A 14,318-nucleotide genomic window follows, 5' to 3' on the forward strand; every position below is an offset into this window, starting at 1 on the left:
CTAAATCATCTTGATTCTCCTGGAACTTAGTATTTACCTGAATTTTTTCTTTGTTTTTCTTAATTTGTTGCCTATGTCTATTTTTCAAACCTCCAAAATTCGTAATTTCCCATCTTTTACATGGCTATTTGAAGCAGCATTTTTGCTTCAAATAGAAATCATGTTTTCATTCAAGAAAAGCAATGGAAAATAGAATTGATTTGGGTATGCTTATGGAAAGATGTAAATCCTGTGAAAAATCTAACTTTCAAAATCCATATTAGAACTTTAATTATTCCTCCATTTTAGTCTGAATTTACTGATAGTATTATACTTAGCACCCTTTCTAAACCTTTTTATTTAAGTGAGGTTTTAAGTTAATATTTTAACAAGGATTATAGGACTCATAAAGACCTTTCTGTAAAAGTTATACATTTACATTTTTCATTTCCCTTGATATTTAAGACAGTATAATCTAAAATCTGTTTTTGAATGAATATGCAAACAGTAACTGGTAGACTTTTATCCACATTTATTTAGCAATTATTATTGAGTGCTATATGTTAGGCTTTGTTCTAGGTGCTGTGAAATAAAAAACGTTATGCCTTTGTGGAATTTTTAAAATTATGTTGACTCACTTGTTTTCTGAGTAAGAATAATACCTAGATGGACTACTGAGAAAATACACTTATACAGAACCTAAATACATGCACAAATAATATTTTTGGACTTAAATGGTTGAATTTTAAAAGGCAAGCATAATGAAGTAATATCAAGTGATTGAAGCTTGGGAGATGGGAGGGAAAATGGAGTTTGTCAAGATTGTTACAAAAGGAAGACATTTTTCTTAAAAGGGTAATATATGTGTTTTTTATAAGGAAAAAAAAGTCTAAGAATGGAGAAAAAAACCATATTCCCACTACTTTTGGACTATAACTTAATCACAGTTAACTTTTCCAGATCTGTCTATAAAACCTTTTTGTAGCTTGTTTTTTCCACATAGTAGCATATTTTTGTGTTGCTTATTCTATAAAATCGCTTTTAATGGTGGCACCGTAGTACATCCTATATATATGCTGTTTAACCAGTCCTAATTATCATTTACTTATAGTGTTTCCAGTTTTTGTTTTATAAGAATCTCTTGCATGAATACAATTTTATTTCAATATTTTTACACAGTCATAATTGTTTCTTTAGACCTTTTAGAATTCATATTTTACTATCGAAGGTTGCTGTTGCTGGTGTGATCTTTCGAATTGAGCTGAGTGATGATTTTTTAATCTTTCAGAATTTAAGTAAATATGACCAATGTATAGTTTGTTCAAGAGTAGGGAAACAGTGTTGAATAAATATACCATTTTGGTGAAAAAGATGATTATTTGATAAGCATTTTCTAAAGAGGAACTTGGAATTAGGTCACTTCAACAACAAAATAGAAATAAACTATGCATATAGGATTGAGAAGTCTAGAATTGGGTCATAATGCAAACGTTGATTGTATGTTCTTGGAAAAAGTGATAGGGTATCAAAAACAGTTGCAGAATATAATTAGAATATAATTTCTGATGTAAAGTTAAAAGTATTAGAGTAGCAGTATTGATAAAAACTAAAGTAGTCTGAGGAATATCTGTGAGTTTTATAGAATGAGGAAATGGGCTATTTCTAGAATTACGCTTCTCTACTGATAGGTAAAAACTAGAGGAGTGGGCAAGTTGCTTAAAAAAATACAGAAAAGCAATCCGTTGAATTTGTATCTACTTCATTGTGGAAGCTTAATCCTGTTTTTGAAACGGGATTTTTAAGAAAGGTTAAATGAAGCATTACTCATGATACTGGATATCTAGTATATATGTTATACTTGATTTCATAGCATAAGTAAAAGTATAGTTAGAATTAAATTGCCGACAAGAAAGTTACATAGAAAAAATATGTGAACTCATTGGATGCCATTGAAAATTAAGTAAGAGAAATGGTATTCTGATAGGAATCTGTATCAAAATGGGATTGTATTGATTAGTGAACTAGAATATCTAAAGTAGAGGAAATGACTAAAGGCTTTTGTCCAATGATAATACAATTGCTAATATTTTTAAACAGCAGTTTTCAATTTGTATGTAGTGAGAAGTATAGTAAGAGATGAATGAATTATAAACAGTTTTAAGTAAATGGTTTTCTGAACAATTTCCCCTCTACACATTAAAAAATAGTTATGTGACTAATGGAAGATTAACTCAGCAAACAAAAGTGACGTGAGATATAATATTTTCTAAAACAATGTATAAAGTTCCTGTAATAATACTAGAGAAGTTATATTGTTTAATATTTTAAGTTTGCCTGGAAGGACTTTTATTAAGACGACAGTTCATAAAAGCTGTAAATTAAGGTAGAAAAGACTATAAGTTGATGTGCAATAAACTAAGACATTTGAAGGAAGCAAATTAGCAATCTACTTGATTACTATTCTGGCTGTGCAGTGTGGAATTAATGTAGTTTTTTGTTTTGTTTTTTTAGATCAGAGGCTTATGAACTTGATTTCTTGACTTTCCTGATAGCTGGAGCATCTCAAATGATTGTACACATTTCTTAATCTCCATTTTAATTAACCTTTAGAAAGAAGATCTCTGCCACCCAGCAATTTTGAGGAGTGACAGGGGAGATGACCTAATGGGAGGTAGAGTAGCAAAACCAATTGAGCCATGAATGTTAACTAGTGATTTTGATACTTCTGACCAAATTACTCACTTTTCTCAAAAAGCAAATACCCTGCTATATTTTTCTTACTCAAAAATTACAGATTATTCTTTGAAAGATAATGTTTGGCATGCTGTTGAGAAGTTATTTACAGAGTTTAGATGTTTATTAAGTAAAATAGGCTGAGTCTATAAATGTTAAGTGGTGGTTGTTGATAGATGCTCTATATATTGGGACAAAATCAAATTTGAGCCAAGGTTTTACCTTTGAGATTCTTGACTGAAATTAGTATTGCATAATTTATCTAGCATTTATTTAACATTTTAAATCCTCATAGGTCTGGCTGAGAATTTGAGAGCATTTAAAAGTAGATTTTAGTGTGGGGATGTTTATCAGAGAAAAATACTAATGAATTACTCCAAAGAGAAACTTACTGTTCAAAACCAGCTGTAATTTTCTTTCTCTTATTAAAAAAAAAAAAAAAAAAATCCCTAATCTGTCATGAGATTAGAGTTAAAAAAGAAAATGTCCAATTATTTTTAAAAAATCCCAGCTCTCTCCTTTGTGAAATTGTCATGGAAATAAAATGTAACTGAGACAGAAAAATTGTCTCAACCCTTCCAGTGAAAATAGTTTTGGTCAGCAGTTACTGTGTGCATTTCTTCCTACTCAGTATATATTTTTTAGATTTCACTTTTTAAATGTACTATGGATATATTTCCATTCAGTATTATAAATATACATCATTGCTTTTAAAGTTCCTGTGTGTTTGTGTGTATATATATCTCCTATTGTTTAGACAAAACAATTAATTAGACAAAGCACAGTTTAATCATTCTACCTGTTGGTAATAATAGATTCTCAAATCTTCTGTGTACTCTTTCAGTGAACATCCTCATATATATATATAGTGCTGAGAGCAGTATAGTATAGTGGTTAAGAGCTCAGTTGTGTGATCTGGGGGAAGTTATTAAATCTCCTCCTTGTGCCTCAGTTTTCTCATCTTTAAGTAGGGAATAATAGTACTTTACCTGAGTGCTGTTTATGGATTAAATGAGTTAATACATATAAAATCTTGGAGCAGTGCTTACAAACATTAAATATTTAATAAATGCTGCTAGTATTAGCAGTATTTGTCACTTTAAATTATAAGAAGCTGAATTGCTTCAACTTTTAAGTGTGTAATAAGCAATGAGTTTCTTATTGCCAGATCCACTTACCTTTCATATACCCTTATTTTTGACCTGTGGCATATTCCACCAGATCCCTTTTTCTTGTAATATTCATCTTTGACTTCATAGATATTATTTTATCCTGTTTTTCTTATATCAAGTACTCTGGGGTTCTTTCTTTTTGCTGCCTGGGAATGGATAGTTTGGAGAAATGAGTCTTTGCTTGTCTGAATATTCTCTACTTCAGAGAATATACTTAATGCCTTAGGTATTGTATGCCCTAGATATTGATAAGAAATTTTTTTTTACAAATGACTCAAATATGCATCTTTAATTCCACTGTCTTATTGATGAAACTAACCCCCTATCTGCTAACTTTAATCAGACAATTTATACCTGAGTTATGTCACCTCAGAATAAACCTAATAAAAAGTAAACTTTATAGCAACTCTCATAACACTTTTCATTCTTGTTTCCATTAAAAAAAAAATCTGTTGTTCTTCCCTCTGCATTACTAGTTTTCTTTCCCTGTTCTGCCTTCTCTGAGCCAAAGCCAGTGTTACCCCACTTAAGGATAACAGCAATAGCATCTTACCTATTGTAGCTAGTACCTGCTTGTCTCATCCTACAGCACTAGAAGTCACCTCTGTATTCTCCACAACCTGTGTTCCCTAACCTACTTATGAGCCATCTTTTTTCAACTTTCCTCATTGTTTACCTGCCAGGAAAACCTCAGTGGCATTCAGTAAGGTTTTCTGTGTGTCAGATTTAACTCTGCCTTTTTATGCCCTTGGTAATGGACCTTCACCATAATCAGCCAACTTATTTTTCCAATGCGTATTCTTTTTTTCTTGCGTGGATGTCCTCACTATTCCACCGAAAACTAAAGAAACTCATGTTGTTTCATTGACTTGTACAGACTCTTTTTTTTCATTAATGGCCTGGATACTGTCTGCTCAGTGAAGCTTTCCTTGATAACTCTAGTTTGCATGGAACACCTTTTCCTCTGAATCTTATAGGACATAGAGCATACACAAAATAATTTGAATTTAAATTTAGTCCTTTATTGTTTCCATCATTAGTTTTATGTTTTCAACTGGATCATAAACTCTTTAATAGTTCAGGTCCACATCCCTACTTCCACTTGGTAAATCCTAAGGACACATGACAAATAGTTTTTAGTTGGCTTGGGAAAGTGGAAGACTAATTATACCTAATGGTTAGTACAAGGAATTAAAATGAAAGTAAATTTAATCTACACTCAAAGATAATCATAGTTTTGTTTAGCATATTTCAATTTTAATCATAATTGACTATATACTTCACAGTGGTCTATAATTTACACTCATTTTTGACAAGTAGTTCTGTGATATATTTAAGGGCCTGGATAATTGAAAGTTGATAGGACATGAAGAGGTTGTGGCCAGCCTGTTATATCTAAATCAGTGTATATTATAGGTATACATTTGTATCTACATATTTATTTATACTTTTAATTCTATAGACAGAATCTCACCATGTTGCCCAGCCTGGTCTCAAATTCCTGGCCTCAAGTGACCTTTACCCTTTGGCCTCCCAAAATGCTGAGATTATAGGCTTGAACTACCACACCTGGCATTTATATATATATTTAATATGAAAATACAAATTGCAGAAACAGTACAATTTATCACAGGAAAATTAGGAAGTACAGATAAAGAAAATTATTCTTTAGGTAGTAGCTGCCTCCCAAAACATAACCAAAATATAATTCCATGAGTTATGACTTAGTTTAATGTACCACTTTATCTCCAGTGCTAGAAAAGGGACTGTCACATAGTAGGCACATAATTATTTGTCAAATAAAAATGAATTTATTTGCAGACACTGCTTTCCTGATTTCTTTACCTTAAAATTGGGAGTGGGTGGTGGAAAAGGAGAATATGGCTGCAACCACTCCAGCATCTAACTTAAAGGCTTGTTTGTAGATCTTAAAATGTCACTCTTCAATATTTCAAAATTCCTTAAAACTAGTTGTATTCTGTAATCTTTCAAGACATTTTTTCAGGCTGTAGGGGATTAGAGAATAGCTGAAAAGAGTAGTGAAAAAGTAAATTAACAGAAGATGAATTTATATTTAGGATTCCATATGCTTTCAGATTTCAGGATTTGGAATAAGCTTTTTGGATAATTAATACAAGTAGAATCAGACAGCTTCTCTGCATCTCAAATTCAGTTTAAGATGATTATCTTAAGTCCCAGAAAAGTTTATGTGCTATACTTTAGAGTAGAAAAGATGCAGGGAACAAATTAGGAATGTGACTCTTCATCACATTGTGAACAACTACCATAAGAACTCACTTTAGATGGATCCTAGCCCTGCCTCTGCCATGTGCCCAGTACTGTCTGAAAACCTAAGTGTTGACTTGTCCCAAATGGTTATTGTGTGAAAACCTACACAAAGTATATAGAGACTTACTTTTTCCTTTAGATTATATAGCTTCTTGGTGTTCCTCTATAGAGTTATGTCAGGTTCATTTATTTATCAATTTTTTTTTTTATATGGAGTTGCGCTCTTGTCCAGGCTGGAGTGCAATGGCACAGTCTTGGTTCACTGCAGCCTCCACCTCCCGGGTTCAAGCAGTTCTACTGCCTCAGCCTCCCAAGTAGCTGGGATTACAGGCACCTGTCATGCCCAGCTAATTTTTGTATTTTTAGTAGATATAGGGGTTTCACCATGTTATCCAGGCTGGTCCTGAACTCCTGACCTCAGATGATCTGCCCGCCTCGGCCTCCCAGAGTGCTGTGATTACAGGTGTAAGCCACTGCACCCAGCCTCAAATACATTTTTAAACCATTTCAAGTTAATTGTATAATGATTCTTATAACTGGTGATTTTAAAAACAGCATACTTTTTAAAACTTCTGATGTTATGGGATTTTTTTTCTCTAAGGGATAAGGGAAAAAATTGAATTTGAAGAAACCTGTCAAAATGCAGTTGACATAGAGTCTTATTTCTCTGGTCAGAAAAATGTGAATTTTTTTCGGCATTTACATCAGCATTTCATAAAACATCCAATGAAGCATGAAATATGTTCCTAAGATCAGGAAAAACTCATTTATTTTTGAACAACTAAATATGAACAACTAAATATGCTTTCTTTAGATCTCAATATAAATATATTCCAGGGAAAGGACATGGCTAATCTAAACTGTTAAAAATAGATGTTAGTCAAAGGTTCATTAGACCTTTTCTGGCAAAGTTAACACTTTACAAAATTAAATAATTAATTTTGTTTTAACCTATTAAGTAATAGGTGATCATTAGTTCCAATAATTTATCTGAGGATAGTTTTAGTTCCAAAAGATAAGTGATGACCAATTAATGCTTGGGAAATAATTGTGGAAGTTAAACAAAGGCCTGGAAATACGAAGTATTCAAAAGTGTCAGGAAAAGATCTGTGTTTACTCAATATGTTATACTTGTTTTACTCTCCCTAAGATAACCACTGATTTTTTTTTTTTAAATAGAGATGGGGTCTTGCTATGTTGCCCAGGCTGGTCTCAAACTCCTGGGCTCAAGAGATCCACTCACCTCACCTCAGCCTTCCAAAGTGCTGGGATTATAGGCGTGAGCCACTGTGCCTGGCCGATAACCACTGATTTGAATGTAATTAAACTTAAAGGTTAATTGATCTTGATATTGCTATTCTAGTTATCATACTCTTCTATTAAAAAAAATAGGAAGTTGGCAATTTTAAAAATGTATTATTTTTTCTCTATAGACACTTTTCATATCTTTGTAAAATTTGGATAATTCATTAAAAAGGTAATGCAATTGACAAATTTTTATGATAAACAGTAGGTGTACCAGAAGGATTAGTATTTGTTTTTTGTTTGTTTGTTTGTTTTAGGCAGGGTCTTGCTCTGTCACCCAGACTGAAAATCTAATGGTGTGATCATAGCACACTACAGCCTCAAATTTCTGGGCTCAAGCAATCCTCCCACCTCAGCCTCCCAAGCAATTGGGACTACAGGCATATGCCACCGCACCTGGCTTGAAGTTAATTTTTATTAAGAGCCTCTGTCATTGAAAATTATACACTACTTTTAATAGATTAAATATAATCAAGTCTTAGTAAGTTTTGCAAAATTATTTGTATGCATATAATTGTATGTATTTATGTATGTATTTATTTGAGACAAAGTCTCACTCTGTTGCCCAAGCTGGAATGCAGTGGCATGATCTCTGCTCACTGCAACCTCCACCTCCCAGGTTCAAGTGATTCTCCTGCCTCAGCCTCCCGAATAGCCGGGACTACAGGCATGCACCACCATGCCCGGCTAATTTTTCTATTTTTAGTAGAGACAGAGTTTCACTATGTTGGCCAGGCTGGTCTTGAACTCCTGGCCTCAAGCATTCCACCCGCCTCAGCTTCCCAAAGTTCTGGGATTACAGGTGTGAGCCACCGCACCTGGCCTATAATGGTCTTTAAATGAAGACATTTTCTATTGATTAATGACAGGAAGTTCTGAGAATCCCAAATGTCAAAACAAAGTAATCTTAAGTATCAAGAATTTTTTATTTTTAGAATTTAAACCAAGCTTTGATTATCAGGTAGAATGGATTCCTGTACAAATACACGTAACTATGAAAAATATATTTAAGAATACTTAACTCATAGGTAAGATTTTTCGTATAGAAGTAAGTAATACATAGGATAATAATCTTTTAAAGAAGGAAAATGGATTAGTGATGGGATGACTGAAGACAGGGTATTGGTGTGCTAGTCTCACCAATAATGGCATTTGAATATGGCCTGCACTTTTCCTCTGCATCAAATGGGCCAATTATCGTAACACCATTGCTCTTTCTGGCTATTTGGTTTACATAGCTCTGTTTAGAGAAGATGTAATGAAAAGTTTATACTCCTTTAGTTCATAGCTTTGTTGACTAGTATGATTTATGGGCACCTGGAACATCTAGATGCTTTATATTCTTTTTAATTCTTGATAACCCTTTGAAATGGATGTTATCATTCCCATTTTATAGGTGGAAAAGCTGATACTGTAAGAGAGTAAGTAACTGATGCAATGTGATCAATTCTTTTCATTTTACCACATTGCAGATTTAATCTCCAAAGCACATTGATGATTATTTTTTTTTCCACACAGTTTTGCTCTTGTCGCCCAGGCTGCAGTGAAATGGCACAATTTCAGCTCACTGCAACCTCCGCCTCCTGGATTCAAGTGATTCTCTTGCCTCAGCCTCCCAAGTAGCTGGGATTACAAGCGTGCGCCACCATGCCCAGCTAATTTTTGTATTTTTAGCAGAGACGGGGTTTCATCACGTAGGCCAGGCTGGTCTCGAATTCCTGACCTCAGGTGATCTGCCTGCCTCGGCCTCCCAAAGTGCTAGGATTATAGGCGTGAGCCACTGTGCCTGGCCTATGATTTTTTAAAGTATTTTTTAAATGAATGATGTTTAAAAAAATAATGAGATTATAGCTATTGTGGTAAGGCCATCAGTACCAGTTCTGTAGAAGGCCTCTCAAATAATATTTACTGGTTCCATTAATGAATGACAATCAGTGGCCACATACTAGAGATCAGAGATTTTTTCTGTATTAGTCAAAAGTGTCTTTCTACATACATTTATTGGGCTAATACCAATTTACCAATTAAAGAAATAATTGATGAATCCAAGATACAGGACCACTTTGTTGGGGAGGGGTATGTAAAATTTGGTTATTTCATAGGTATACATAATAGACATAATTTTTACTGAAATGCATAGATGATAGTAAAGTCTTTTTCCTTGTCCCTATTTTTGCATCCACCCATATCACCTTGCCAACCATAATTATGTTTAACAACCTTGTGGATATTCCTTATTTTTCTCTATGCTAATATATATAAACATATATAGGATTTATTTTTAGTTATTTTATAGAGATAGATTATATAAATTTTACTCTCTTTTCATTCAATAAGATCTTGTGGCAATCCCTCCCAATTACTTGTTAAAGCTGAATACATAATATTCCATGATGTGGATGCATCATAATTTATTAAACTATTTCCCCACTGGTGGACATTTGATTTTTAAACTGTTTTTGCTACTACATAAAGTTAACAGTAAATAACCTTGTACGAATACCTCTCTATTCTGTTGCTTTTATTTTTATTATTATTATTTTTTTAGACGGAGTCTCACTCTCGTCTAGGCTGGAGTGCAGTGGCGCATTATCAGCTCACTGCAACCTCCACCTCCCAGCTTCAAGTGATTCTCCTGCCTCAACCTCCTGAGTAGCTGGGATTACAGGCACCCGCCACTATGTCCAGCTAATTTTTTGTATTTTTAGTAGACACAGGGTTTCACCATGTTGGCCAGGCTGGTCTTGAACTCCTGATCTTGTGCTTTGCCCGCCTTGGCCTCCCAAAGTGCTGGGATTACAGGTGTGAGCCACTGTGCCCGGCCTGTTTTTTACTTTTATAATATAGATCCCAGGAGTGGAATTCCTGGGTCAAAAGATACATTTTTTTTTTTTAATTAGAATAGCTGTTACTAATGGCTTTCCATAAAGGCTGTAACAATTCATATTTCCTCCAGCTGTGTGTGAAGTGCCTTTTCATTACATGGCTTCAGTAGCGTTAATAACTTTGTAAGTTTTTACCATTCTAATGGTTGTTAAGTAATATCTATTATTTTAATTTGTCTTTCTCACATTGGAGGTTTACACATTGTCATATAGCTTTCAACCATTTACATTTTCTCTTCTGGGAATTAACTATTAATATTCTATGACTGTTTTCCCAATGGGTAGCTTTGGTTTTCCTGACCGGTTGTGTGAGCTATATATAATCTCACCTGCACCTGGGAAGCTGGTGACTTAAACTCATCCTACTTTATTCCCATTCTCAACTCAGCCTATTTACCTCTACTAAGCCAAGCAACCGAATGCAAGGAAGCCTCAGGTTCTATGGGAATCTCACAGAAGAGGTCCAGTAGAGAGCCTAGGGAAAGGACTAAGAAGCTAACCTGTAGAAAATTTGGAACCCCTCAAATGTCTCTACCCCAGACATATGTTGACATCAGCCTGGCCTCTTGGAAACCAAAAAGGATCAAAACAGGCAGGCTGAGTCCTCCCTACTCTTGAGCAGAGATTTCTTTCTGGTTTCTTGGCAGAGGACTAGCAGCAGCTTGTTTGCTGCCTACACCTGCTACACAGCTGTCATGGTAGAAAAGGGTCAATTTCTGCTACTTTAGGACTGCCAACACAGCTTCAGTGAATAGACAGGAAAAAATAACAGCACATCGGAAGGATCCAGCAACCAGAAAGGAATATAAACTAAAAGTATCAGATCCCTAACAAAATAGAGTTGCTAGAGGAGAAATACAACTGGAACAAAGTAATATGAACACAGGATTCAAAGTGCTGTATTAAAAACTCTGGAGTCAAAAACCATTATGTATGAACCAAATATAGTAATAGGCTAAGTGGAAGAGAATAGTCACATGGAGCCCTAAATGAATTGCCTGTAGGATCTACTGGACAAACTATTTTAACACCTAGAGCAAAAATTCAAAGGAAGGGTAAAGATAACAGAGTTCAAGGATGGAACCAGGAGATCTAACGTATATAGTTCTAGAAGGAGAAAAAGGAACAAATAGAAGAGAGACACTTATTCTTGAGCTAAAAGCCCTGAGTATATGGGTTCAAAGGGCATGCTGAGTTCCAAGCAGGTTTGTGGTAATAAATGATAGTTAGTGCTCAACCTGCTAGGCAATATTCTAAACGCTTCACATTTATTAACTCATTGAGTCCTCAGAATAGCCCTAACAAAGTAGCTATTATTATCCCCCTTAATCAGCTGAGGGAAAAAGAGGTTAAGTAGATAGCCAGATTGTGAACCTAAGAGGTCTGACTCCAGAGCCTTGATTGAACTGCTTCAAAGTACAAAGACCTGTGTTTAAGTGTGTGCTAAAATTTATGAACTCTGAAGATCAAGATTAAAAAGTCCAGAAAGAGAACAAGTTATCAGCAAAAGCAAAAGAGACTGTCATCAGCATTCTCATCTGCAGCAGCTTAAGCCATAAAACTGGGAATACTTTATTACTGTACTACTTGAGATAAAAGGACCAAAACTTCTCTAATCAGCCAAAATTTGTATTTACCTATCTGGGTGAAACAGATTTGCTGATTAACACAGTTGAGCACCTAACCCCACCCACTATGTGATGAAAATACTCAAAGAAAAGAGAAATCTAATAGTATTTAATCTTGGTCTTTTCACATGCTATTTCTCCTGCCTGGAATAACTCTTCCCTTTCTTCACCAAATACCTCAGATTCTCCTAGAAAAAGTTATCTTTTTCCAGGAAATCTTTTGCAATTCCCTGAGTCTAAGTCTTTTGCTCTTCCAAAATGCTCCTGTAGCACCCAGTACTTTCTTCATTTTAGCACTTAATCATAATATCTTACAATGACCTTCTATTTTCCCCATAAGACTGTAAGCTCTATGAGGGCAGGGGCAGACCTGTCTTGTTGACAGTGGTAGCACCCACGCCTAGCACAATATCTGCAATATAGTAGGTTGATGGTGTGACTGAATGTTGTATGTAGTCCAAATTTGCAAATCTTTTTTGCCACTCAGATTGTTCTGGTAGCTATTCAGGGAAAGGAAAGCCTTAAGTTTTTCTTCAGTGAATACATAAAGTCCTATTCAGGTAGACCTATCAGGTATGTATATATTTCTGTATTCATCTCATGACTATTTTACAGAATTTTATGAAATTCACAAAATTTCTATGTAAATGAATGTATGAAAATCCACATAGATTCCATTTACACAGGTATATTTGCAATGCATTTTACCCATGTTTGCTTCACACTTCTGTTATTTTTGAAGAACAAAATTAATAAGAAAGTATAGGGATGCATTTCCAAAGTTGGTTAAAAATTGGTCAAAAATTCAGATTGATGCTCTAAAAAACAGTATTAATTCTATATTTTTCTGTTTCTCTTCAGATTAAAGCTAAAAATTATGACAAGGTTGAAAAGGTGAGTCCTCAAATACTTTAAATTTTATATGGAAGTTTAACTTAAAACCTAGTATGTATAAGACAAATGTTAACAATAATTGAATCTAGATAGTGATTTTTTTACAAGTTAATTGTAGTTACTCAACTTTTTTATATGCTTAAAAATGTTCATCATAAAAATTTTGGAAAGGAAAATAAAATAATTATACTCCCCTGACAAATCATGAGAAGCATTTTAATTATCTGAACTGAAAATGGGGAAATTATTTGCCTTTTATTTATAAGAAGATAAATTCGTAAAGGGAGCTGAATTTGTGTTTTTAATGTTCCATTTCATCTATGTCCATATGAAATTTATTTAACTGGATTCTGATAATATATTCTTGTATTTAAAGCTATTTCAGAGATGCCTTATGAAGGTTTTGCACATTGATTTATGGAAGTGTTATCTTTCATATGTCCGAGAAACCAAGGGTAAACTACCAAGTTACAAGTAAGTGAAACCAGGATCTTAAGAATGCAAGTCATCTCCAGGCACACAGTTAATCCCACATAAACTCACACCTTCTGTTAGCTCCAGTTGGGAAGAAATATCAGGATTTGAAAAGTCAGGATTTTCTAAGAAATTAGTAACCTTGAAAAAAGTACTTCAAAGAAAGTCACTGGCCATGAGTCTTACTCTGGAGAATTGAATCGCCCAAGCCCTTTCTATACTGAAACACTGTATATTTGCAACACCAAACCACTTTGTTGGCAGACTTGTCAAATTTTTTCAAAAACCATCTTCATACTTGTGCTAGTACCACTTTTGGCAGGTCAGGTCACAATGCAATATGCTACTTAAGTGATCTAAGGGGTCTCTGACAATTATAGTGATCTAAGGGGTCTCTGACACTTGTATTGTGAAGTTACCATCCCCACTGCAAATTATACCCACCTCCCCATCTTTGCCAAATCTAAATAATAGACCTTCTTCTGAGGTGCCATTTTTCTATGTAACTAACAGTCAAGTTATGTCTATTACTAAAATTCTGTCTTTATTGTCTTTTCCTGATTATATTTCTTGCTATGATTTTTGTGTTTTGAGACAGTTTCATCTCTGTCGTACAGGCTTGAGTGCAGTGGCACAATCACAGGTTCACTGTAACCTCAACCTCTTGGGCTCATGCGATCCTCCCACCTCAGCCTTCCAAGTAGATGGGACTACAGGCACGAGCGGCCACACCTGGCTGATTTTTTTTCTATTTTTTTGTAGAGATGGGGTCTCCTTATGTTTGAGACTCCAAACATAGCGGGGTCTCAAGTGTAGGCTAATGTCCCTAGGCTGGTCTCAAACTACTGGGCTCAAGCAGTTCTCCTGCCTCAGCTTCCCAAAATGCTGGAATTATAGGCATAAACCACAACATCTGGTCTGTTTATACTTTATTGTGTTATATTGAAGTAGAAGTTCTT

The 14,318-nt window shown here is 34.5% G+C and overlaps 1 protein-coding gene across 1 annotated transcript in view; it reads left to right on the forward strand.

Moving 5' to 3' along the window:
- Nucleotides 1-14,318, forward strand: part of LOC105471524 (cleavage stimulation factor subunit 3) — a 77,675-nt gene that overhangs the window by 40,872 nt on the left and 22,485 nt on the right. The window contains exons 4-5 of the mRNA XM_011724019.2: nt 12,853-12,885; nt 13,262-13,359. Of these exons, the coding sequence (XP_011722321.1) occupies nt 12,853-12,885; nt 13,262-13,359 (131 nt within the window). The remainder of the gene's footprint in view (nt 1-12,852; nt 12,886-13,261; nt 13,360-14,318) is intronic.

The sequence above is a fragment of the Macaca nemestrina genome, chromosome 12, assembly GCF_043159975.1.
Source record: "Macaca nemestrina isolate mMacNem1 chromosome 12, mMacNem.hap1, whole genome shotgun sequence".
NCBI lineage: Eukaryota > Metazoa > Chordata > Mammalia > Primates > Cercopithecidae > Macaca > Macaca nemestrina.